Source organism: Hylobates moloch, unplaced genomic scaffold, assembly GCF_009828535.3.
Source record: "Hylobates moloch isolate HMO894 unplaced genomic scaffold, HMol_V3 SCAFFOLD_24, whole genome shotgun sequence".
Lineage (NCBI taxonomy): Eukaryota > Metazoa > Chordata > Mammalia > Primates > Hylobatidae > Hylobates > Hylobates moloch.
This window is the reverse complement of record NW_026652299.1, coordinates 35,594,132-35,620,783: the sequence shown is the minus strand read 5'-3', so window position 1 is coordinate 35,620,783 and position 26,652 is coordinate 35,594,132. Positions and strand designations below refer to the sequence as shown.

General features: G+C 40.6%; 1 protein-coding gene and 1 non-coding gene across 3 annotated transcripts in view; one reads left to right on the top strand and one right to left on the bottom strand.

The window, feature by feature from the left end:
- ARHGEF4 (Rho guanine nucleotide exchange factor 4) overlaps positions 1 to 26,652 on the bottom strand; it is a 210,715-nt gene that overhangs the window by 102,865 nt on the left and 81,198 nt on the right. Inside the window, exons 3-4 of one of the 2 annotated variants that reach the window (XM_058434274.1) lie at positions 14,418 to 14,445; positions 14,140 to 14,306 (exon numbers count right to left, since the gene is read on the bottom strand). In XM_058434274.1, coding sequence (XP_058290257.1) covers positions 14,140 to 14,306; positions 14,418 to 14,445 — 195 coding nt within the window. Of the gene's footprint in view, positions 1 to 14,139; positions 14,446 to 26,652 lie in introns of both variants that reach the window. The other variant, XM_032145983.2, reaches the window with a different exon arrangement.
- LOC116463066 (small Cajal body-specific RNA 4) lies at positions 15,518 to 15,646 on the top strand. Its single transcript, XR_004246539.1, has one exon. It is a non-coding gene; the product is annotated as a small Cajal body-specific RNA 4 (non-coding RNA).

Genomic DNA, 26,652 nt, shown 5'->3' with positions numbered 1-26,652 from the left:
AATGGCAGTGGTGGTCGTGCAGACATCTAAAATTCTGAGGGACAGGAATCCTCTCTGACCAGAGGAACTGTGGTCCCAAGAGGATGGGAGAGAATTCCTGTTTCTTTTTCCTATCTCTGTCTCCCTGCCACTTGGTTTCAGAGGCAGACACAGTTGCAAGAAGTGTATGGCAGAGAGGGAAAATGAAAGCCCCAGCTTTCCATCAAGAAAACTAGAAAAGGAGGGCTCCTAGACACCAGGAAGTGCCTGGGAGAATGCCAAGAGGAGGGGTCTCAAGCAGAAGATCCCATAATGTTGTGTATGACCTCCCGGACTGACCCCCAAGCTCTATGAGTGGATCTGACCCTGAACAGCATATAAGAGTCTCTGAGAACTGAACCATGGGATAGAACATATTTCAGGTCCCACAGGGGCCACTGGGTGATCCACATTATCCAAATGACACCGCAAACATCTTAAAACCTGAACTGACATAAGAAACAGCCCCTGAAGGCCAGTAAGAACTTGCAGCCTGAACTTAACTGGGTCAATTGCTTAAAAAATTTAATAATCATTATTCTCCATAGGAACTAAACAAGGCCCAGAGTCTCATAACATAACATTTAAGATGCCCAGAATACAATCGAAAATTACCTGACACAAAAAGAACTATGAAATCTCAATAACTTTTAAGGGAAAAGATAGTCAACAATTACAACACCAAGATGACACAGTTGTTGGAATTATCAGAAAAAGACTTTAAAGCAGCTCTTATATCACCATGCTCTAAGAAGTAAGGGTGAACACTTTTGACATAAATGAAAAATAATAGCAGATAAATAGATAAAAAATAAAATGGAGATGTTAGTAATGAAAAATATAAAATAACTAAAATAAAATCCAGTGGCAGAGTACAATTATAAAATGAGATGAAAAAGGAAATAATCAGTAAGCATGTAAATAGCTCAACAGAAATTATCCAATTGAAGAACAGAGAGAAAAGGTTGGGGGGGAAAATCCCAATAGAACTTCAGGGACCTGTGTGACAACAACAAAGGTCTAACACTCTGTCATCAGAGTTCCAGAAGGAGAAGAGAGTGGAGTGCACAGCAATATCAAGAATAATTTCTGCAAACATCCCAAATATGATTCAAAACATTAACTTACAGACACAAGAGCCCAGCAAACTGCAAGCTGAAAAATCCAAGGAAATCAATGCCCCGAGACATCATAAACTGCTGAAAATTAGAGACAATGAAAAAATCTTAAAGCAGAAACCACAACAGATCATACATAGGGGAACATTCATTTGCATGACTGCGGATTTTTCATGGAGGCCAGAAAGAAGTGGAATAATGTTTGTAAAGTGCTAAATCACTGTCAGCCCAAAAATCTATATCCAGCAAAAGTATATCCAGGAATGAATGTAAAATAAGAACATTATCACATGGAGAAAAACTAAGAGAAGTCATAGCCAGCATACCCGTTCTAAAGAAATGTTAAAGGAAGATCTTTGTACAAAAGGAAAATGATACCAGAGGGAAACTTTGAACTTCAGAAATGAAGGAAGAGCAACAGAAATAATAAATAGCTGGGTAAATGTAACACACCATTTTTCTCCTCTTAAGTTTTAAAAAATATTTGACAGTTAAACACAAAATTATAATATTATCTAATGCAGTTTTCAATGTATGCAGATTTAATATACACGACAACAACAACATAAAGGAGGAGGTTAAAGGAACCTATGGGATGGAAGATGTCTATATTCCTTCCACTCAAAGTGGGAAAATACTAATTCTAACTAGATGGAAATGTTAAGGATGTATATTAATTCCTAGAGTTACTTAAAAAAAACTATACAAAGAAACATATTTAAAAGCTCAATAACTAAGTTAAAATGGAGAACTAAAAAATACCTAAATAATCCAAAAGGAAACAAAGCAATGAAAATCACAGAACAGAAAATGAATGATAACATGGTAAACCTAAATCCAAACACATCAATAAATACATTAAGTTTGAATACTCAAAGCACATAATCAGAAAAACAAATATTAAAATAATTAAGGAAAGAACATCTAACAATATGCTATCTACAAGAAACCTACTTTCAAAATAATGATAAAGGCAGGTAGAAAGTAAAAGGGTGAAAAAACGATGCCACACAAGTACTAATCAAAAAGAAAATGTGAATGGCTATATTAATATCAGACAAAACCAATTTCAGAGCAAGGAAAATTACCAGGGACACACAAGAACATAACATCATAAGAGTGAATTAACCAAGAAGACATATAATCCTAGATGTCCATGCATCTAACCACGGACACTCAAAATATATGAAGCAAAAATTTAATTTAAAGGAAAAATGGAAAATTTGCAATGATTCATTTCTGATTGGAAACTTCAGCACTTTTATCACAGTAATCAATAGAACAAATAGAGAAAAACAATGTAATAAACAAAAACAAGGTAATAGACAAAGTGAGCAACACCATCAACCAGTTGGAACTAACTGACATTTATAGAATAGCCATCCAACAGTAGCAGAATACCTATTATTTTCAAGTGCACATGGAACATTCACCAAGAGAGGCTATATCCTTGGTGATAATCATAATAATGAAATAAAAAAAAGTTTGAAAGTATGAAATCATACAAAGTATGTTTCTCTATCACAATGGAATTGAACTATAAATCAGTAATAGAAAGGTAATTCTATTATTTTTCTTAAAAACGAAATCCTAATCTATTTAGAAATTAACACACTTCCAAAATAAAAACTCCACTGTATTTCCAGTGACTGCTTTGAAAACAGTGATCTAGTGCTCTGATTCACTCAACGTATGTGCTATTATGCCTGCTGTTCGAACCCTTGCATGTTACACCATATTATTACTTGCTTCTTTTCATACTTTTTTCGGAATTATACCTGCAGTTTATATTTTTGTGTTTACACAAAAATATGGTTTATGTGCATCTGAGTAGTTGAAACTAGTAGAAACTACCAAACCAGCCAGGCACGGTGGCTCATGCCTGTAATCCCAGCACCTTGGAAGGCCGAGGCGGGTGGATCACGAGGTCAGGAGATCCAGACCATCCTGGCTAACATGGTGAAACCCCGTCTCTACTAAAAATACAAAAAATTAGCTGGGCGTGGTGGCGGGCGCCTGTAGTCCCAGCTACTCAGGAGGCTGAGGCAGGAGAATGGCGTGAACACGGGAGGCGGAGCTTGCAGTGAGCCAGTATCACGCCACTGCACTCCAGCCTGGGTGACAAAGCAAGACTCCGTCTCAAAAAAAAAAAAAAAAAAAAAAAAAAAGAAACTACCAAACCATATTTGACTCAACTAGTCAAATATACTCAACTAGTATATAATCTCTCTTTTCTATTAAATTATCAGGAATTATCTCTAGGCCTCCAAACCTTTTACAATCAAAGAATCTTAGGCTTGGAATCCTCTCAAAATCTACTTTAATCCTGGTTAAAGGGAAACTGGACCCTGTACACGTATTCATGCAGGCCACATCACATTTTATTTTCTTAAATAGTCATTTAAGCTTGTGACTACAGTTGACTCTTGAACAACATGGGTTTGAACTGCATGGGTTTACTTATACATGGGTTTTCTTCCACCTCTGCCACTTCTGAGACAAGACCAACTGCTCCTCTCCTTCCTCCTTAGCCTATGGAATGTGCAGATGATGAGGATGAAGAGCTTTACGACAACCCGCTTCCAGTGAATAAACAGTAAATATATTTTCTCTTCCCTCTGATTTTCGTAACATTTTCTCTTTCGCCAGCTTACTTTATGGCAACAATACTATATATACTACTTATAATATCTTACAACATACAAAATAAGTGTTAGACTGTTTATATTATCAACAAGGCTTCTGGTCAACAGTAGGCTATTAATAGTTAAATTTTTCAGGAGACAAAAATTATACATGGAGCTGAGTATGGTGGCTCACACTTGTAATCTCAGAACTTTTGAAGGCCGAGGCGGGTGGATCACCTGAGCTCAGAAGTTTGAGACCAGCCTGGCGAACACGGTAAAATCCTGTCTCTACTAAAAATACAAAAATTAGCCAGGCGTGGTGGCATGCACCTGTAATCCTAGCTACTCTGGAGGCTGAGGCAGAAGAATTGCTTGAACCCAGAAGGTGGAGGTTGCAGTGAGCCGAGATCACGCCACTGCACTCTAGCCTGGGGAACAGAGCAAGACTCCATCTCAAAAAAAAAAAAATTATAAATGGATTTTCGGCTGTGTGGGTGGTTGGTACCCCGAACCCCTGCATGGTTTAAGGGCCAACTGAATATCCTTTTGACAAAATGTTTTCTCAGATCATTTCTCATATGGGTTACTTAAACATTCTCTAAGTCTTCCCTTCTTGTTCTACAGCAAATTTATCATGCCATTTTTATGTTAAAAATCATAAAAGGCTGCCTGCTGCTTATAGAATAAAGTCAAGATCTATTGGCATGGAGCCCAGAGTTCTTCAAATACTGTTTTCTGACTACTGTAACAACTCTTGCCATCCATCTCTCTACCACCAGGCACCTGCTCACTACTTCCCTGATACTCCGTGAATTTTCATACTACCATCCGAGGTCAGGAGATCGAAACCATCCTAGCTAACACGGTGAAATCCTGTCTCTACTAAAAATACAAAAAATTAGTCGGGCATGGTGGCAGGCACCTGTAGTCCCAGCTATTCGGGAGGCTGAGGCAAGAGAATGGCGTGAACCTGGGAGGCAGAGGTTGTGGTGATGTTGCTATCCCCTCTATTTGAACTACACTTCCCTGCTGAAACTTTATCCATTCTTAGGAAAGTGTCTCCTTTTATGCAAAATCTTTCCTTATGTTTCATCTACACAGAATTACCCACCTCCTCCTCTCTGTTAACAGTATTTTGTTGATATCACTGTAGCACCTGTATTGTTGTATAATTACTATACAAATCTTAGTACCTGGAAGTGGGATACAGCTATAACAAACACCTACAAATTTGGAAGTGACTTTGGAATTGGGCAGTAGGCAGAGGCTGGAAGAAAAGAAATAAAAAGAATACATACTAGAAAGGAAGAAATACCCCCTGTCCCCCATTTTACGGTGATATGGTTGCTTACATAGTTTCCTGTAATCTATAAAAAACAACAACCTTTGAACTAACAAATGAATTCAGCAGAGTCACAGGATACAATATCAACACACAAAAGTCAATCACATTTCCATATACTAAAAATCAACTTGTGGAAAGTGAAATTTAAAACACAGTATTTTTAATAGTTCCTAGGAAAATTAAATCCAAAGTATGCATTTTAAAAATGCAGAGGATCTGTATGCAGAAAATTACAAAATTCTGACAAAAGAAGTTAAAGAAAACCTAAATAAATGAAAAGATATACCTGTATTCTTGTGTTTGGAGACAAAACATAATGAAGATGACAGTTTTCCATAAATTAATTTGTAGGTTTTCTGCAGTCTCATCATTCTCAGCAAAGCATTTGTAGACAAGACAAACTTATTTTCATATTTATTATTGGAAGGAACTAGCCATGGAACGCATAAAACAATGTTGAAAAAAAAAGAAATATAGTGGAAGGACTCCATCTAATCAACATGAAGGCTCAGTACATAGCTATGAAGATCAAGACAGTGTGGCACTAATGGAAGCATAGACACATGGATCGACGGTGCCAAACAGAGCCTAGAAACAGGCGTAAGTATATCCAACTGATTTCTGGCAAAGGTGCAAAAGTAATTCAATGAGGAATAATAACTCTTTTCAACAAGTGGTCCAACAATATCCACAGGCAAAAAAGAAAAAAAAGAAGAAAAGAAACTTCACCTAAATCCCACAACTTACGCAGCGAGAAGAAACAATGAGATCATTTCCTTTTGCAGCAATATGGTTGCAACTGGAGGCCATTATCCTAGGGAAACTGACACAGGAACAGACAACCAAATACCACATGTTCTCACTCATAAGTGGGAGCTAAACATTGAGTACATATGGACACAAAGAAGACAACAATAGATTCTGGGGCCTACTTGAGGGTGGAGGGCAGGAGGAGGGTGAGGACTGAAAAACTACCCATCCGGTACTATACTTATTACCTTGGTGACAAAATAATCTGTACACCAATCCCTTGCAACACGCAATTTACCTATATAACAAACCTGCACATGTACCCCTGAACCTAAAATGAAAGTAAAAAAATGTAACTGGAAATCAATCACAAACTTAAATGTGAAAAGTACAATGATGAAACTTTAGAAAAAACAGAAGAAAATCTTTGAGACTTAGAGGTCACTGAAGAGTTTTTAGACATGATGCCAAAAGCACATCCATAAATGGAAAAAATTGATTAAGTAGACTTCAACAACATTTAAAAATTTGTTCTGTGAAGACTCTGGTAAGAAGATGAAAAAGCAAGCTACAGACTAGGTGATAATGTTTGTAAACCACAAATTCAACAAAGGACTAATATCTGGAATATGAATATATATAATACCCAGACACATATACACTCTGTCTCTCAAAGATCAACATTAAAAGAATGCCTTGCCTTACCTCTCAACTGTTTGAGGGGAGAAAAGGAAAAGGCTATCCAGTTAGAAAACGGATAAAAGAATAGAAAAGACATTTCACCTAAACTGTTGTACCAATGGCAAATATGCACACGAAAATATTTTCTATATTATTGTGCCTTAGAACACAACCATTTCCAAAATGAGTTATCACTACACCACTATTACTATTATGGTAAAAATTTAAAAATAGCAAAAAAACAAATACTGATAAGAATGCTGAGAAACTGGATCATGCAAACATTACCGGTGGGAATGTAAAATGGTACAGTCCTCTCAAAAATAATGTGGAAGATTCTTATAAAACTAAACAGACGGCCGGGCGCGGTGGCTCACGCTTGTAATCCCAGCACTTTGGGAGGCCGAGGCAGGCGGATCACGAGGTCGGGAGATCGAGACCACGGTGAAACCCCGTCTCTACTAAAAATACAAAAAAATTAGCCGGGCGTGGTGGCGGGCGCCTGTAGTCCCAGCTACTTGGAGAGGCTGAGGCAGGAGAATGGCGTGAACCCGGGAGGCGGAGCTTGCAGTGAGCCGAGGTTGCGCCACTGCACTCCAGCCTGGGTGACAGAGCGAGACTCCGTCTCAAAAAAAAAAAAAAAAAAAAAAAAAACAAACTAAACAGACAACTATCATATGACCCAACAATTGTACTCTTGGGCATTTACCCTAGAGAAATGAAAACATATGTTATTAAACATATTATTTATAATAGCCCAAACCTGGAAACAATCTAGATGTCTTCCAATAGGTGAATGATTAAACAAGTTGTACATCCAGGCCATGGAATACTGTCAGCAACATACATGCAGCCACTTTGTTGCCACATTATAATATTCAAGATGCCCAGTTTTCAACAAAAAATTATGATACAAAGGCCAGGCACAGTGGCTCATGCCTGTAATCCCAGCACTTTGGGAGGCCGAGGCGGGCAGATCACGATGTCAGAAGATCGAGACCATCCTGGCTAACAAGGTGAAACCCCATCTCTACTAAAAATACAAAATTAGCCGGGCATGGTGGCGAGTGCCTGTAGTCCCAGCGACTCGTGAGGCTGAGGCAGGAGAATGTTGTGAACCCGGGAGGCAGAGCTTGCAGTGAGCCTAGATCGCACCACTGCACTCCCGCCTGGGTGACAGAGTGACACCAGAGCGACACTCTGTCTCAAAAAAATATATATATATATGATACAAAGAAACAAGAAAGTGTGGCCCACTCAGGGAAAGAAAAGAAATGAACAAGAACCATCCCTGAGAAAGCACAGGGTCTTCTTACTAGACAAAGACTCTAATCAACTTTTAAATATGCTTAAAGAGCTAAGTGAAATAAAAACCACTAAAGGAACCAAAAGAATGATGTCTCATCAAATGGAATACCAATAAAGTATTAAAAAAACAGGTAAAAGTTCTGGAGTTGAAAAGTACAATGTTGAAAAGTACAATAACTAAAATTCAATGTAACATGTCTGAGTAGGCAGAAAAAAGAATCAGTGGATTTGAAGATGGCCAATTGAGATTTTCCAATATGAAGGAAAGAAGCATGGAGAAAATTAACAGAACCTAAGAGAAGCATGAAGAAAATTAACAGAACCTAGGGCACCATCAAGCACACCAACATACCTATAATGGAATCTCAAAAGAAAGAGAGAAAGGCCAGACACAGTGGCTCACACCTGTAATTCCAGCACTTTGGGGGGCCAAGGGGGGCAGATCACCTGAGGCCAGAAGTTCAAGACCAGCCTGACCAACATGGAGAAACCCCATCTGTACTAAAAATAGAAAAAAATTAGCTGTGCCTGGTGGCGCATGCCTGTAATCCAAGCTACTTGGGAGGCTGAGGCAGGAGAATCGCTTGAACTTAGGAGGTGGTGGTTGTGGAGAGCCAAGATTGCACCATCGCACTCCAGCCTGGGCAACAAGAGTGAAACTTCATCTCAAAAAAAAAAAAAAAAAGAAAGAAAGAAAAAAATCAGAAAGAATTGCGGAAAATTCCTAAATGTGATAAAGTACATGAATCCACACATCCAAGAAGCTCAGTGAACTCAATGATGGATAAGCATAAAGACTCACACGGAGACACATTGGAATAAAATAGCTGAAAGCCAAAGACAAAAAGTGATTCTTGAAATCAGCAACAGAGAAGTAATTCACCATGTACAAGGGATTCCAAATAAGATTAACAGCTGATTTCTCCTCAGAAACCAAGGAGGCCAGAGGCAGTGGGATGACACATATAAAAGAGGGAAAGAAAAAAAACGTTCAGCAGGAATTATATATCTGGGAAAACTGTACTTCAAAAATGAATGGAAAAATTATCCCATGCAACTAATAACCAAAAGAGAGCTGGAGTGTCTATACCAGCACCAGACAAAATAGATTTTAAGTTGAAAACTGCTATAAAGACAAAGAAATACATTATAGATTGATTTAAAAGTCAGTTCATCCAGAAGATATAACAATTACAAACATATGTACCTACCAACTGAGCAACAAAAATTGACAGAAATCATGTGAGAAACAGTTCTGCAATAATAGCTGGAGACTTCAACACCCTTTCAATAATAAATGGACATAAGGTCAATGAGGAAATAGAGGTCTTGAACAATACTATAAACCAATTAAAACTAACAGACATATACAGAACACTAAACCAAACAACAATAGAATACACATTCTTCTCCAGTACCCATGGAACATTCTCCAGAAGAGACCATAAGTCTTTTACAGAAAACAAGTTTCAGTAAATTTTTTTTTTTTTTTTTGAGATGGAGTTTCACTCTTGTTGCCGAGGATGGAATGCAATGGCATGATCTTGGCTCACTGCAACCTCTGCCTCCTGGGTTCAAGCAATTCTCCTGCCTTAGCCTCCCAAGTAGCTGGGATTATAGGCATGCACCACCACGCTCAGCTAATTTTGTATTTTAGTAGAGACGGGGTTTCACCAGGTTGGTCAGGCTGGTCTCGAACTCCTGACCTCAAGTGATCTGCCTGCCTCAGCCTCCCAAAGTGCTGGGATTACGTGCATGAGCCACCATGCCTGGCCAGTAAATTTTAAAAGACTGAATTCATACGAAATATCTTTTCTGACTGCAATATAATGACGACACTAGACATCAATAGCAGAATGGAAAATTCACAAATATGTGGAAATTAATACAATATTAAACAGCCAGTGAGTCAAAGAAGAAATCATAAAATTTCACAAAAAAGAAAAGAAGAAATCACAAAATTAGAAAATACTGTGAGATGAATGAAAACAAAAACACAACCTATCAATACTTACGAATGCAGTGAACGCTACACCGAGAGGGAACTTTCTAGTTGTAAAAGCCTAAATTAAAAAAGAATTTCTCAAATCAATAGTCTAATTTTACATCTTAAATAACAAGAAAAAGAAGCACAAACTAACCTCAAAGCTAATAGATGGAAGAAAATAATAAAGATGAAAGTAGAGACACATTAAATATAGTAATAGAAAAACAATAGAGGCCAGGTGCAGTGGCTCATGCCTGTAATCCCAGCACTTTGGGAGGCTGAGGTGGGCGGACCACTTGAGCCCAGGAGTTGGAGACCAGCCTGGGCAACATGGTGAAACCCTGTCTCTACCAAAAATACCAAATACCAGTCCCATAACTGAGTCTCTAAATAAATAAATAAATGAATAAATAGATAAAAAATTAAAAATGGAATAAAAATAAGAAAAATAATAGAGAAAATCAAGACAACCAAAACCAGATTCTGTGAAAAGACTAACAAAATTGATAAGCATTTAGCTATACTGAGCAAAAAAAGAGAAAATACAAATTACTAAAATTAGAAATGAGAGTGGAAGCATTACTACTGATGTTACAGGAATTTAAAAGGATTATAAGAAAACACTATGGACAATTGTATATCAACAGATTAGATAATGTAGATAAAATAGAGAAATTCTTAAGAAAAACACAAGCCAAATGACTCAATAAGAAACATAAACTTTGGCCAGGCGCAGTGGCTCATGCCTGTTATCCCAGCACTTTGGGAGGCTGAGGCGGGCAAATCACTTGAAGTCAAGAGTTTGAGACCAGCCTGGCCAACATGGGGAAACCCTGTCTCTATCAAAAAATACAAAAATTAACCATGCATGGCAGTGCATGCCTGGAGTCCCAGGTCCTCAGGAGGCTGAAGCAGGAGAATCGCTGGAACCCAAGAGGTGGAGGTTGCAGTGAGTCAAGATCATGCTGCTGCACTCTAGCCTGGGAAACAGAGTGAGACTCCGTCTCAAAACAAAACAAGAAGAAATATAAACTCGAACAGGTCTATGACAAGTAAAGAATTGTTTTTTCACCAGCCTGACGCTAAAAGAAAAGAAAAAAGAATTGAATCAGTAATCAGAAACCCCGCAACAAAGAAAATCCCAGGACCAGAAAGCTTCACTGGTGAACTATACAAGATATTTAAAGAAGAATCTTTCTCAAACGCTTCCAAAAAATAGAAGAGGAGAGAGCACTTCCTAACTCATTCTATAAGACCAGAATCACTCTGATACCAAAGCCAGAGAAAAACATCACAAGAAAAGAAAACTGCAGATCAATACATATTCAATGTAATATACCACATTAATAGGTCAAAGAAGACATGCATGATTATCTCAGTTGATGCAGAAAAACCATAATCAAAATTGATCATGCACTTAAAAAATCCAGCACCCTTTCATGATAAAAACACTAGAAGTAGAAAGGAACCTTAACATGATAAAACGGTATTTGTGAAAAACACACAGCTAACATCATACTCAATAGTGAAAGACTGAAAACTTTAATCCTAAAACCAAGAAGACAAGGACACCCCATTTCACCACTTCTGCTCGACATTGTTATGTACGTTCTACCCAGAGCAAGTACGGGAAAAAAGAGAAATCAAAGGCATCTAAACTGGAATGGAAGAAGTAAAATAACCCATTTTTATAAATGATGTAATCTTATACATAGAAATTTCCAAAGAATCCACAAAAATATTATTATAGCTAATAAATGAATTCAGCAACGTTTCAGGAATCAATTGTATTTTTATGCTCTAGCAATGGATAATCCCAAAATGAAGTTTTAAAAAATTTCCATTTATGATGTCATCGAAAAGAATAAAATACTTAGGAAACATTTTAACCAAGGATGTGCAAGACTTTTTACAGTGAAAACCACAAAACACTGCTGAAAGCAATTCAAGAACACCTCCCAAACACGGAAAGACACCCAGTGTTCATGGATTTGAAGACTTAATATTATATTAATATGGCACCACTCTCCCAAGTGATCTACAGATTGAATGCAATCCTACGGAAATCCCAAGAGCCTTTTTTATTTTTTTCAGAATTAGAAAATTAATTATAAGATTCATATGAAATTGCAAGGTCCAACAAATAGCCAAAACAATTTTGAAAAAGAACAAAGAAGACTCTCACATTCCAATTTCAAAACTTATTATAAAACTGTGATAATCAAAACAATGTGGTACTGACATAAAGACAGACATATAAGTTAATAGGATAGAATTGAGAGTCAAAAATATACCCACACATCTAAGGTTATTTGACTTTTTTTTTTTTGAGACAAGGTCTCACTCTGTCACCCAGGCTGGAGTGCAGTGGTGCAGTCTTGGCTCACTGCGACCTCTGCCTTCCAGGTTCAAGCAATTCTCCCACCTCAACCTCCTGAGTAGCTGGGAGTACAGGTGCATGCCACCACACCGGCTAATTTTTGTATTTTTAGTAGAAACAGGGTTTCACCATGTTGTCCAGGCTGATGTTGAACTCCTGGCCTTAAGTGATCCGCTGCCTCGGCTTCTCCAAGTGCTGGGATTACAGATGTGAGCCATCGCGCCTGGCGGGTAAGTTGATTTTTGACAAGGATGCCAAGACCATTCAGTAAGGGACAGAATAGCCTCTTCAACACATGGTGTTTGGATAACTACATATCCGGGTGGAAAATATTAAAATTGGACCTCTATCTCATACCATACAAAAATTAAATCAAAATGGATCAAAGACCTAAATTTAAAAGCGAAAGGTATAAAACTCTTAGACAAAAACAGAGGTAAATTTCATTACTTGGATTTGGCAATAGATTCTTAGGTATGACATCAAATGCACAAGCAACAACAAAAAAATAGATAAAGTAAATCTCATCAAAATTAAGTACTTATGCATCAATGGGTACTATCAAAAAAGTGAAAGGCACTCTACAGATGGGAGAAAATATTTGCAAATGACATATCTTATAATGGTCTTACATTCAGAATATGTAAAGAATTCCAGGCTGGGCGCGGTGGCTCATGCCTGTAATCCCAGAACTTTGGGAGGCCAAGGCCAGTGGATCACTTGAGGCCAGGAGTTCGAGACCAACCTGGCCAACATGGTGAAACTCCGTCTTTACTAAAAATACAAAAATTAGGTGGGCATGGTGGCAGGCGCCTGTAATCCCAGCTAGCCCAGAAATGGATGAAGAGCTACTCAGGAATGGATGTATGGATGAACAAAGTGAGACAAGCACTGTATAATCACATAACGAAATGTGACTTAGCCATACAAAGAAATGAAGTATTGATATGTGCTATGACATGGATGAAACACGACGCTAAGTGAAAAACGCCAGTCACAAAAGGTCACGTATTATGTAATTCCATTTATATGAAAAATCCAGAATAGGAGGACCCATAGAGACAGGAAGCAGGCGAGTATTTCCAGGGTCTGGGGAGGGGAAATGGGGAGTAACAGCTTAATGGGAATAGGGTTTCCTTTAGAGGTGATGAAAATGCCTTGGAGCTGGACAGAGGTGGTGGTCGCAAAAGATAGTGAATGAATATACTAAACGCCAATGAATTCTTCACTTTAACATGGTTAATTCTACATTATGTGAATTTCACCTCAGTTTTAAAAAGTGAGTCTTCAAGGATGAGGTGAGACTCAGAGATGTGTACTTTGCAAACACTTGATAATAAATGTTGCTATTTATAAAGGGAAAAAACAAGAAACTCTTGTCAAAGATTGGGTAAATGGCATGATGTCTACACCATTAATTTACTTTTTAGTAGGCTGTCGGTTTCATGCAAAAAATCATGTTGTCAAAGTGTCTTAGAGACAAAATTGAATGGACAGTGTAATGACTTTAGTTAATTTAGTTAAGACTGTCATATTGAAATGTTTTGAGCCTCTGTGAGTGGCAGAGCCAATGCTAGGGCAGTGTCTAATCATGTCGGGCACACAGCAGGCACTCATTAAATGGCAGTCTTCTCTGCACTGCTACCTTGCATGCAGCTGGCCACAGGTAGAGACATATTACAGAGAAGGAAGAGGGGGCCCTGGCTTCTGTGGCTCTGGGGAATGCGCTGCTCAAAGTGTCTCTCTTGCAGGCCCTCAACTGCAGTACTGGGTGTGGCCCAGGCAGCATGCTGCAATCCAAGGGGGCCCAGGGTGACAAGTTACATCACAGGAGAGTCAGGGGAAAGCTCAGGAAGCAACAGGCAGCTGCAGAGAGAAGGGGATACCAGATCAAGTCTGAGGACTCCTGGCCGGGAACGGCTTACCTTGTCTCCATCTTTGTGCACTGCCCCTATGTGCAGCCTCCTTTTGACGTGGGCCTGCTTCTGCAACTTCTTTCTCTGTGTCTTCTCCAGCCACAGGTCATCCACACTGATGGGTGAGCGGTGAGGGATGCCCCTAGGCTGTGAAGGAGCCTCCCAGTGCACAGTCTCTGCAGAGATGCAGAGGAGGGCCCATGTCACCATCTCAGTGGTGAAGCAGGGCTTCTGGGCAAGCTCCATGTGGAAAGCCTTCTGACTGTGAGAGCAACTGGGCTTCTCACCTGCTGGTTCTTCCCAGGGCATGTGGTTCTGGAGAGCAGAGAGAACGGGTCAGGGGTCAGAGGTCAAAGGACATATCAACTGGGAACATGCTGTCCTTCCTCTGCCCAGTTCCTTTTGGGTATAACACTATGTTTTGGTTAATTTTCAAAGTACAGAGTCCAGTGAACTACTTTGTTCACAGTCATTTTGGAAAATGTGAAGATTAGGAACAAAACAAATTTTGTCTCTGTTAAAATGTCTACTTTCAAGAGTATTTTTTTAAAAATCCAGTTTTCTATTTTGATCAAAGAATTAGGCCTTGAAAGTAATTACTGAACTTGGCATGCTCATTAGAAATACTTTTTAAAGGCCAGCAACTGGGGTAAAAGCTCCTGTTTAAACAACATCCCTTATGAACAAAACTGAAGCAGAAGCACACTTCCAGAACCCAATACCTCTTCCAGCTTGACTTGGATGCTCACTGAAATGCAGGCATGACTCCACCTCACCCACATTGCCACCACCATCCCTGGTTGCCATTATGCACCAGGCACCTTAAGGATTTCAAAATAAAATATGTCCCCACTAGCAGAATAGTTAGGCCTGTGTTGGCATCACCAGCATCTCTGTTGTTTGGAATTTGCCACTGGGAGAAGAAACCCTTTTCTTCACACACGTTGTCCAAGTCTCTAACGACCCCCTAGGCCCACCTCATGAACACCTACTTTGTAGCAGCAACCTCTGTGGAATGGCATCCCCAAGCACTCTGTGTGTACTGTTTGCTAAAAACTAAGGTGAAATTTCTTTTAAGTATTTCAAGAGTCTACCTTAAAAATGTATCTATGCTGTTGGGAGGCCAAGGTGGGCAGATCACGAGGTCGGGAGATTGAGACTATCCTGGCTAACACAGTGAAACCTCGTCTCTACTAAAAATACAAAAAAATTAGCTGGGCGTAGTGGTGGGCGCCTGTAGTCCCAGCTACTCAGGAAGCTGAGGCAGGAGAATGGCGGGAACCCGGGAGGCAGAGCTTGCAGTGAGCCGAGATTGCGCCACAGCACTCCAGCCTGGGCAACAAAGCGAGACTCCATCTCAAAAAAAAAAAAAAAAAAAAATTTCTATACTGGAGGACTAAGGAGGCTGGGTCTGATGAGGCAAGATTTTGCTGATACATTGCTCCTAGAAAAAACGGTTGGCAAGAGCAGCCCTCACTGGAGACTATCACAGGGCTGACTGTTCTACCCAACACTCTACTCCAGTAGTACAGGAGACTGTTTTTGCTATAATTTCTTACTGATGTATCAGTTGGAGAAAAGTGGGTATGCTTACTTAATATTGGATCTTGGGTTTTGCCTCTTAAATATCTCTTGCTGAACAGAATATGATGCTTATTTTGTAGGTAAGTACATGGAAAATGAAGTTCTTATTTTAAATTAAGCTCCTTGATAGAATTTATTTTTATGGTAGAAATTGTAGGGGGTCCTTATTCTGGAAGTGATTAGATGTATTTGAGAGATCACAGTATTTTGCATAAGAATTTTCCACAAGATTAGGATTTAATTATAGATTCTCTGATTAATCTGAGGTATTCTAAAATTAAAAATGTACACATATGCATATGTATACAGTGAAAGAGAGAGAGATGGAGGAAGAGAAACTGGATGGCTGGATAATTATTACATAATGGTTTTGGGGTACAGCCTGGGAATTAAGACTTTCTAGCTCTCCAGGTAATTCTAATGTGCGGTCAAGGTTGCAAACCACTGATCTAATGTGTTTATTTGAGCTCCCAAATATTGCCCTACATTTAAAAACTATTTTCAGCTAGTTCTTTCTCCCCAAGTACCTTGTGGATCAGAAACAGCTGGTGTCTTCTCCCTTAGAAACTCAAAGAATTTAAGCGACTTGCCTCCAGAGCAAGTCCTTGCCCAGAGGCACCCAGCTGCTTCCTCCGGGCTATGCAGCAACAGATAGACCATATTCCTGGGAATAGGTGAAAAATGGATTTCTGAGCCCTGAGGGAATGGTTGGCAATTTGTGTCTAAAATGCCCTCCAGGGAATTCTGAGGCAAGGCTAGTCTGAGAATTACGGTACTAGAGAGACAGATTAGAGACAGGCAAGGTAGCTCAGGCTATCCTGGTGGTCCTCATTTGTCCTAGGGGAGGGGGCCAGAGAGCAGACTTTAGGGTGAGATAATCTGAGTTTGACTAAAGGAACTTTTGTCCTTCGTTGTATTCCCAAAAGAGCAGCATTAAGAAATGATGAGACGATGGTAGAAGAGAAAGTTCAAGAAAATCTGGAAAGGGTAAGTAGACGTAGGAGGGGTAGATGGTGCTGCAGAGCACAGGAAGCTATCTAAAGAAATGCAGATGACTTGGAGTTCGCAGGGAAGGAAGCAGGGAGAGGTTCTGGTTTAAAGTTTGTAAGTGTGACCCTCAGTTAAGGTCCCAGCACAGTCAGCCTTGTGCATACTACACAGAGTATATACGACTGTGTATACTCCCCTTTCCGTTTCTTCTTCCCTCAAACTGCCAGCCAAGATCAAACACGAGAGACTTATGGTCCTGAATAACTGAACAAGAATCTCCAGCTTGAGGGGACCACGGACTTACTGGTGAAAACAGTGGAGAGGTTTGGGATGAAAACAGCGTAACAAGAAAACCTGCGTGGTAAACAGGCAGTGACTCAGCACCCTGCTTCATTCTTTCCCGGTATAATCCTGTATCTCCTCAATAAGTGACTGGAGGATACCGCTCTGGAGAAACTGACCCACCTCAGAGAAGAGACCTCTAAACATTGACTTATAAAATAAGCAACTTCTCTTTTAAAATCACTTGATAGGAAAGCACACTAGCTGATTAGCTCCACACGTGCCCACATAATACCTAAACAGATATTTGGTGTCTTACTCTGAAATAAATATGAAATTCACCCAAGGATTGCTAGGCATTTAGGAAAAACCTTCAACACACTAAAATGACCAAAATAAACAAATAGGGAAAAAAACTAGGAAAGAGAAAATGTAAAGGATAGAAGAAAACTTCAAAATAACTGAAATTAATAACCTGAAGAAGAAAAAGGAAGACACTGAAATCATTAAACAAGAACAGTATGCTATGAAAAAAAATAAAACAGGAAACTTCCAATTCTGGACAAGATGGCATAGACACACTTCTTCCTGTTTGTTTCACTAAGCACAGCTAAAAACCTAAGACATTATGTATAAAACAAAGATACAAAAACAAAGACATCTGAATGGTGGAGAGAAGAAAGCAAACCAGCTAGGGATCATAAAATACAAAGAACAACACACCAGGGAGTTCCCTAGGTTTTCTTTTGCCACATATATACCACTCATACATGCTTCCTATATGGATGCTGAACAGTCTTGCTGGAGCTGTCACTAGGTCCAGACAGAAAAGCTCCAACAGAAACCTGCATTCTCTAGCTAAAGGACCAGCCTAGCAAGACAGAAAACTTTTAGACAAATGCTCTACCCAAACATTAGGTAAAAACCATGAAACACACCCGTCTCCCTCACACCCCAGCAAAGCCTGAGTGAAGAACTCCCAACCTCACCTGTCATGGGTCACATATGTCCCCGAGCCAAATGGTGTGAGAGAAGGCTGATGGGAAAGCTTGAACTTTCTTCCCCTGCCAGTGTTAGTGAGGCCCTCCACCAGCTGTCTGTGAAGATAATGTGTGAAGCCAGTCTTCTATCCTCTACCTGGTGTCAGTGAGGCATTCCTCCCCTGCCCTGCTACAGTAATGCAGGAGAAGGCCTGCTAGAGAGCCAGCACTTTCACCACCAGCTAGCATTCACAAGGCCTCCTGATCCCACTGACAGAGCAGGAGTATGACCATCTTGGACAAGCACCCACTGCCATTCTAAAGTCCACCTTGATCAAAAACTGCCTAAATCTAAAGGGCATCAGCTAAGATCAGCATGATCATAAACCACAAATAACGTCTCTGACCAGAAACATTCCAAACCCCTCCCCAACCAGAGACATGCCAACCCCAAGATAATCTCTCCTCCAGCCAGAGAGATGTCAGCCCTAATATAACCTCCTCTCCAACTGGAGACATTCCAACCCCCACCATAAACTTCTCCCCCTAACAGAAATATTCCAAGCCTGTAATAAGCTCTCTCACCAATACATACTCTTAGTCTGTAAGAGAAAGTGCTCCTGACCAAAAAATCAGCCAGAAGCCCCTCTCAGGTTTATTTTCCAAAATAAACCTGTCTTTGACTGTTGAGCCACTTTTTGTGTTTCTTACCTCTTTAACTCTTACACCAAGCTATCGGTGCAAGCTTGGTGTAAAATCTTAACTCTCATCCCTGCCCATTAGTAAATGAGACACCCATCCTTGCATAGGTGTCAATAGAGGCCAATAAAGGAATGTAGGGTTTCACCCAAACCTGGAAGTAATGAGGTAGTGCCCACCTTCCCACACCAAAGTGGAGTCAGAGGTGGTTTTCCAAAACAAGATTTAAATAAGATACAAAGACTCCACTCCCCAAAATATCCAGAATAAAATAGAAACTCATTAATCATAACAAGAACAGGGAAAATCTCAACTTGAATAAAAAAGAGAGTCAACAGACACCAGCACTGAGAAGACAGAGGTGCAGGAATTATCAAAGATTTTAAAGCAGCCATCATAAAAATGCTTCAACAAGCAATACAAATACTCATGAAACAAATGAAAAATAGAACAGCTCAGAAAATGTAAAATCTTAGCAAAGAAATAGAATATACAAAGAATATCTAAGTGGAAATTATAGAATTGAAAAATATAGTAACTGAAATAAAAAGTTTAGTGGATGGGCTTACAGGAGAATGGAGAGGATAAGAGGATCAGTGAACTTGTAGATGGAAGAGACAGAATTATACAATCTGAACAACAGAGAGAAAACAGACCAAAGAAAGAAAGAAAGAGAAAAGAAAGAGAAAGAAAAGAAAGAGAAAAGAAAGAGAAAGAAAAGAAAGAGAAAAGAGAAAGAAAAAGAAAGAGAAAAGAAAGAAAGAGAAAGAAAAGAAAGAAAGAGAAAAGAAAGAAAAAAGAGAAAGAAAGAAAGAGAGAAAAAGAAAACCAAACAAATAGAGCATCATGGACCTGTGAGACTGCAAAGAAAGATCAAACAATAGATAACTGTAGTCCAAAAGAGGAGAAAGTGGGTTGGGGTGAAAAAGTATTTAAGGAAATAATGTTCAGAATTTCCTAAATTTGGCCAAAGATATAAACCCATAGATTTAAGAAGGTGTGCAAAGTCCACATAGTATAAATCCAAAGAAATCCACATGAAGAAGAAACATAAGCAAACTTCTGAAATCTAAGGACAAATAAAAAATATTGAGAGCAGTGAGAGGGTAAAAAGACACCTTCCTTATAAGACAAAAACATTTTAAAAGGCATCAGACACCTGGAGACCAGAAGGAAGTGACATAAAACTTTTCAAGTGTCACTTTTCAAGAAAATAACTATTAATTTAGAATCTTTTATCCATTGAAAATATTCTTCAGTAATGAAGGGAAAATTGAGACATTCTCAAAGAAAGGAAGAATGAGAGAATTTATTGCCTGCAGATATACCCTTAAAGAATGGCTAAAGGAAGTTCTTGCATTAATTTTTAAATAAACTGTGAGATTTAGGTCAAAGTTTTTCTTTTTTTGCTTTGGATGTCCAAATGATCCAACATTGTTTCTCAAAAAGACTATCCATTGAATTGCTTTTGCACCTAAAAATTGGTGGGTATATTTGTATGGGTCTATTTCTGTGTTCTCTATTCTTTTCCATTACTCTATGTAATTTTCCCTCCCCCAATACTATATGGTCTTGATTACTTTATGAAATAAGCATGAATTAATATCAATTAGATTCCCCTCACTTGATTTTTCTTTCTCAAAATTGTTTTAACTATTTTAGGGCATGTATCTCTCCATACAAATTTTAGATTATAAACATTTTAAAGGCTAGAAAATGTTCATTCTCTCTCTCTCTCTCTCTCAGACACACACACACACACACACACACACACACACTTAGAACTCCTAAGCAGAAACAGTATGTTGGAATCTTGCCACCAAAGTTAGAACTGTGGCTGGTAGACAGGAAAGCTATCCAGCATTCATTGCATAAAGTGGATATTACACCCAGCAGAGACCTAGGAAATCACCTGGTCCAATCCTTGATCGACAAGGAAACTGGGTCCCAGTGTGGTCTTAACCAAAGGCTCACAGTCAGGTCAGAGTGGATATTAAAACACTCACAGGAGTTCTGAATTTCCAGTCTCCTCTGATTCCTCTTGCCCACCAACAGCTATTTCTGTCCTGCTCTCTCTTGGTCTTGATGTCCTTCCTAAGCCCCTTCAGCCAGGGGCATAATCCTGTATGCATGCCTTCAGCAGACGCTGGAGCCTGCTTCCCCTGGAATCAAAGGTTCTCTGCCCCCAAACCTGAAATCCCAGAGGAAAGAAAATCTCTAAATGCAAACAGCACCTTTCACACCAGAGGACTGCCTTGTGCTGGTCTGCATCATACACACACATAGAAATGCCCCACAGTCCGGGCGGATCACAAGGTCAGGAGTTCGAGACCAGCCTGGCCAACAGAGTGAAACCCCGTCTCTACTAAAATTATAAAAAATTAGCTGGGTGTGGTGGCGGGTGCCTGTAATCCCAGCTACTTGGGAGGCTGAGGCAGGAGAATCACTTGAACCTGGGAGCTGGAAGTTGCAGTGAGCCGAGATCATTCCACTGCCCGTGACAGTGTGAGACTCGGTCTCAAAAAAAAAAAAAAAAAGGGGAAGTACACCACAGTCTCACAGGTGGGAGGTGAAACTGTGGAGGGTTAAATTCTACAGCAATCTATAGGTGAGGAAAACAATCCTATCAAGACTGCAGCTAGGCCAGGCGCGGTGGCTCAAGCCTGTAATCCCAGCACTTTGGGAGGCCGAGGCGGGTGGATCACGAGGTCAGGAGATCGAGACCATCCTGGCTAACACGGTGAAACCCCGTCTCTACTAAAGGCATAAAAAAATGAGCCGAGTGTGGTGGCGGGCACCTGTAGTCCCAGCTAGTCGGGAGGCTGAGGCAGGAGAATGGCATGAACCCGGGAGGCGGAGCTTGCAGTGAGCTGAGATCGCGCCACTGCACTCCAGCCTGGGCGACAGAGTGAGACTCTGTCTCAAAAAAAAAAAAAGAAAAGAAAAGAAAAGAAAAGAAAAAAAGAAAGACTGCAGCTAAAGCATCAGGCACCAATGGGGATGGCAAGACTGAGGGGATTCCTCCACATTACTAACATATGAGGCTGGACCTTCCAGGGCTCTATGGCTTCCTCATCAGTTAAGACTTGGTTCAAATGTCAGACCCAAAATCTCCAAGCCAAGGGTGCCCCACCGTCAAACCTCTCAACTCTCTTTCCCATTTCCTTTTATCTGAAATGATCTTACTCACTCACTAATTTACTGACTGCTGCATGCTGTCCTGCTGTGAGGATGGACATCCTGCTGTATTATTCAGTACAGTGTCCGCTGCATCTAGAACACTGCCCGCCCACAAGTGGCACTCAGTGAGCTCAGTTTATCGACTTGATGACCATGTGAGAGGAACTGGTCAGCAATGCTTACTGTACAGCTACAATGATTAGGATACTGTGTCAGTAGAAGGATGGACAAACAGATGAATGGAACACAAATGCCAATTATAGGCATCTCAGAGACATACATGCAATAAGCAAGGCCGTGAAAGTTTTTAAGAAGGTAATTTAAGGGATTCTCTTCATGACCTCGGGGTAGAGAAAAGATGGATACACTTGACAACATTAAAATTGAGAATTTCTGTTCATCAAAAGATATCATTATGGCCAGGCGCGATGGCTCACGCCTGTAATCCCAGCACTTTGGGAGGCTGAGGTGGGTGGATCTCTTGAGCTCATGAGTTTGAGACCACCCTGGCCAATATGGCGAAACCCATCTCTACTAAAAATACGAAAATTAGCTGGGGATCGTGGCTCACGCCTGTAGTCCCAGCTACTTGGGAGCCTGAGGTGGGAGAATTGCTTGAACCCGGGAAGCAGAAGTTGCAGTGAGCCAAGATCATGCCACTGCACTCCAGCCTGGGTGACAGAGCAAGACTCCATATCAAAAAAAAAAAAAAAAAAAAAAAAAAAGACAAGCCACACAAAATGGGAAATATTTGTGGCACATTTACCAACAATGCAATTCTATCCAGAATCAGTAAGAGAAAGACAACCCCAAAACAAACGGATGACAGACTAGGAGAGACATGTCCCACAAGAGAGTGAGAAAAAAAAAATATCTGAGGAATATGAGCCCTTTAAATTATCAGGCCCAAACCCAAAAGGCATTTAAGATGTAATATCTCACTCCCCCTCAGCTAATAGCTACCTCTTGGAGCCACTTGCTATGTGGACTCTAAACTAACTCACTCTGAGTAGCCATAAAATGCCACATACCTTATAGTTCAACAAGGTATAGCCAATCACCAGCCAGTGTTACTTCCATACACCAGTGAGAATTCCTGATGAACAACATTTGTACTCACTCCCTCTCCTGATTCCTTCTTTTTTTCTTTAAAAAATGTGAGCCTCTCTTTTGTTCTCTGGAGCACTCTCCAAGGCAACTTGGAAGTGTGTACCGGGCTGCAGTCCTCAACTTCTGTGCTGAATAAACTCTTTTTTTTTTTTTTTTTTTTTTTTTTGAGACAGAGTTTCACTCTTGTTGCCCAGGCTGCAGTGCAATGGTGCAATCTCAGCTCACCACAACCTCCACCTCCCAGGTTCAAGCGATTCTCCTGCCTCAGCCTCCCAAGTAGCTGGGATTACAGGCATGCGCCACCATGCCCAGCTAATTTTTGTATTTTTTAGTAGAGACAGGGTTTCTCCATGTTGGTCAGGCTGGTCTGAACTCCTGACCTCAGGTGATCCTCCTGCCTTAGCCTCCCAGAGTGCTGGGATTACAGGCTTGAGCCACTGCGCCTGGCCTGAATAAACTCTTTTTAAACTAGATTCTGACCTTTTTGATTATTTTAGTTTGACAAGGGTATCTAGAGTGTCGAAAAGCACATAAAAAGTTCCTTAGACCAGGTGCAGTGGCTCATGCCTGTAATCCCAGCACTGTGGGAGGCCAAGGCAGGTGGATCACTTGACCTCAGGAGTTCGAGACCAGCCTGGCCAACATGGTGAAACCCCATCTCTACTAAAAATACAAAAATTAGCTGAGCGTGGTGGCAAGCGCCTATAGTCTCAGCTACTCGGGAGGCTGAGGCAGGAGAATTGCTTGAACCTGGGAGGCAGAGGTTGCAGTGAGCTGAGATTGCACCACTGCACTCCAGCCTGGGTGACACAGGGGGACTTGGTCTCAAAAAACAAAAACAAAAACAAAAGCTCCTTAGCGTGTTCAGACATCAGGAAAATGAAAACTAAAATCACAGTGAGATACTGCTACAAACTTAGCAGAATGGCTAAAATTAAAAAGGCTGACAGAATCAACCAAATGTGAATGAGAACAGACAGCAAAGGATACTCCTAATGAGAGAGTGTAATTTGATGCAATCACTTTGGAAAAATAATTTGACAGTATTTAGTAAGACTAAAGATATGCATCCCCCAAGGACACCCCTAAAATGCAACCCACAGAAATATACATGCACGTGCAGCAGGCCCCTGACCCAAATGTTCACAGCAGCCCCAAACTGGGCACAACCCCCAAGTCCATCAGCAGCTCACTGAGAAATACAATGTGTTATGATGATTCAGAGCAATTCAATATGATGATGAGAGATCTCCTGACCTCATGATCCGCCCGCCCCGGCCTCCCAAAGTGCTAGGATTACAGGCGTGAGCCACCGCGCCCGGTCTACAGGATGATTCTTAATTAGAGCAGGGGAAGGCAGACACGAAATAGACTGAGTAAAGTTTAAAGCAATGTGTAAGATTTTGTTTCTATAAACCTCAAAACAGGCCACCCCCATACCCATGGTAATAAAGTAGTAACATGATAATGAAATGCAAGTGAACACCATGAGATGGGGCATAGTGGGTAGGGCAGGGAGGAGGAAGGGAGGTGGCAGGAAGGGGGCAGGGTGGGGGATGTGGTGTTTCATGACCTGGTGGAGGTCATCCGGTGTGTGTTGACAATATATATCTACACATTTATGTATTATGCTGTTCTGTAAGTCTTCTCTATTTCTCGACTTTGAAAAGCTTTAAAGAAACTGCAGGATGTAAAATCACAGAAAATTAAGATTTCTATACATGATATTATCACAAGCCATGTTACCTATATAAAACCTGTTTGTGAAAGAAATCTAGAAGTAAACAACAAAATATTAAGAATGGTTGTTTTAAAAGATTGGGATAAGAGAACTGCTGCTCCTTAATACCGTTGTGCAGGGAAGAAGTGAGAATAACTGACTGAATTCCTTGCAAATTACTCTGACCATCAGGGCCTGCTCTCCCAGGAATGCCCACAAGATGGCGCAGTCATTTCTCCAAGGGGAGTTTCACATTCCAGCACCATCCAGGGTTCTACCAGACAGAGGGAGGCTTTCCGAGCTTTGCTTCCCTTCCCGTTCCCTATGTACCTGCTGTTCTGTCTGTGGTCTGATGCGCAGTGTACTAGGCCTTCCTCTTCTCCAGTAAGCAGTGAAACGGAAAGAGGAATAGGAACTCACATTTATCGGGCACTCGCTTCACGCCTGGCCCTTTGCTGGATACTTTATAATCATCATCTCATTTACTATTTGTTAAAACCCATGCAGGCTCCAACTGGGGCAACAAGGTGAGACTCTGTCACTACAAAAAATTTAAAAATGATCTGGGTGTGGTGACGCATGCCTGGGGGCTCAGCAACTTGGGAGGCTGAGGCAAGAGGATTGCTTGAGCCTGCGAGATCCAGGCTGCAGTGAACCGTGATGTCGCCACCACATTCCAGCCTAGGAGACAGAGCAAGACCCTGAATCAAACAAAATAAACAAAACAAAAAAACCCAGAAAGGCACACACAAAAAAAACCCCCAACAAACCAAGCAGGCTGTTCAGGTGTGCGCCTGAGGCCCAACGCACCTGCTCCATCCCACGCACAACATGAGCACAGGGACCACTTCCAGGAATATCTGCCTTCCATTATGTGCTTCTGCACCATGTATGTGTGTGCATGTGTGTGTATACATAGACACACAGAGACATATATGTATATATCACTTTTTTTTTTTTTTTGAGACGGAGTCTCACTCTGTCGCCCAGGCTGGAGTGCACTGGCACGATCTTGGCTCACTGCAACCTTTGCCTCCTGGATTCAAGTGATTCTCCTGCCTCAGCCTCCCAAGTAGCTGGGATTACAGGCGCCCACCACCAGGCCCAGCTAATTTTTATATTTTTAGTAGAGACGAGGTTTCACCATGTTGGCCAGGCTGGTCTCAAACTTCTGACCTCAGGTGATCTGCCCACTTCAGCCTCCCAAACTGCTGGAATTACAGGTGTGAACCACCACGCCTGGCCTATATCACTATTAAGTCAGGCTTGTTAATTCAAATATTGTAAAATCTTTTTTTGACTACTTGATTTAACTCTGAGTTGCCTAACACTAAAATGTCTTTTTACTTGTAAATCAAGTTCTGTATGTATTTTCAGGTGATCAAAAACACAAAAGAGCAATAAGCAGCTAAGTTGGAGGGGCGTGAGGAAATGGGCACTCAGATACTGCTGTTGAGTGTTGATTGCCAGTCATTTCAGAGGTAATCTGAAAGCTATTAAAATACCCCTACCCCTTGTGCAATCCCACTTTTATATCCGACAGACATAAAAGCATCGATATCTAAGGACACATGCTCAAGGGTGCTGCTGAAGTGTTATTTATAAAGACCCCAAACTAGAGATTACCTCAACGCCAATCAGTAGAAGAACCGTTAAAGGAAATATAGCATGGCCATACTCTGAACTATTATGCAACTTCTAAACAGAGCCATGAATATGAGGCGCTGGAGGGCTTTACCTGCTGTATTAAGCAAGCAAGAAAGATGCAGAGCAATGTGTATGTCTGACCCCGCGGTGTAACTCCCTCGCCCCAGACTGCCCCATAAGCCCTGTGTGAGAAACAATGAAAGATGAGACACCTTAGTATAGGGCAGTGTTTCTTTGCATGGAGTGGGATTAGAGGGTTTTGGGGAGAGGCCTTTTCCTTTCTACATCTGTATTGTTTGGCTTTGTTTTTAAACTTCAGTAGTAACAGTA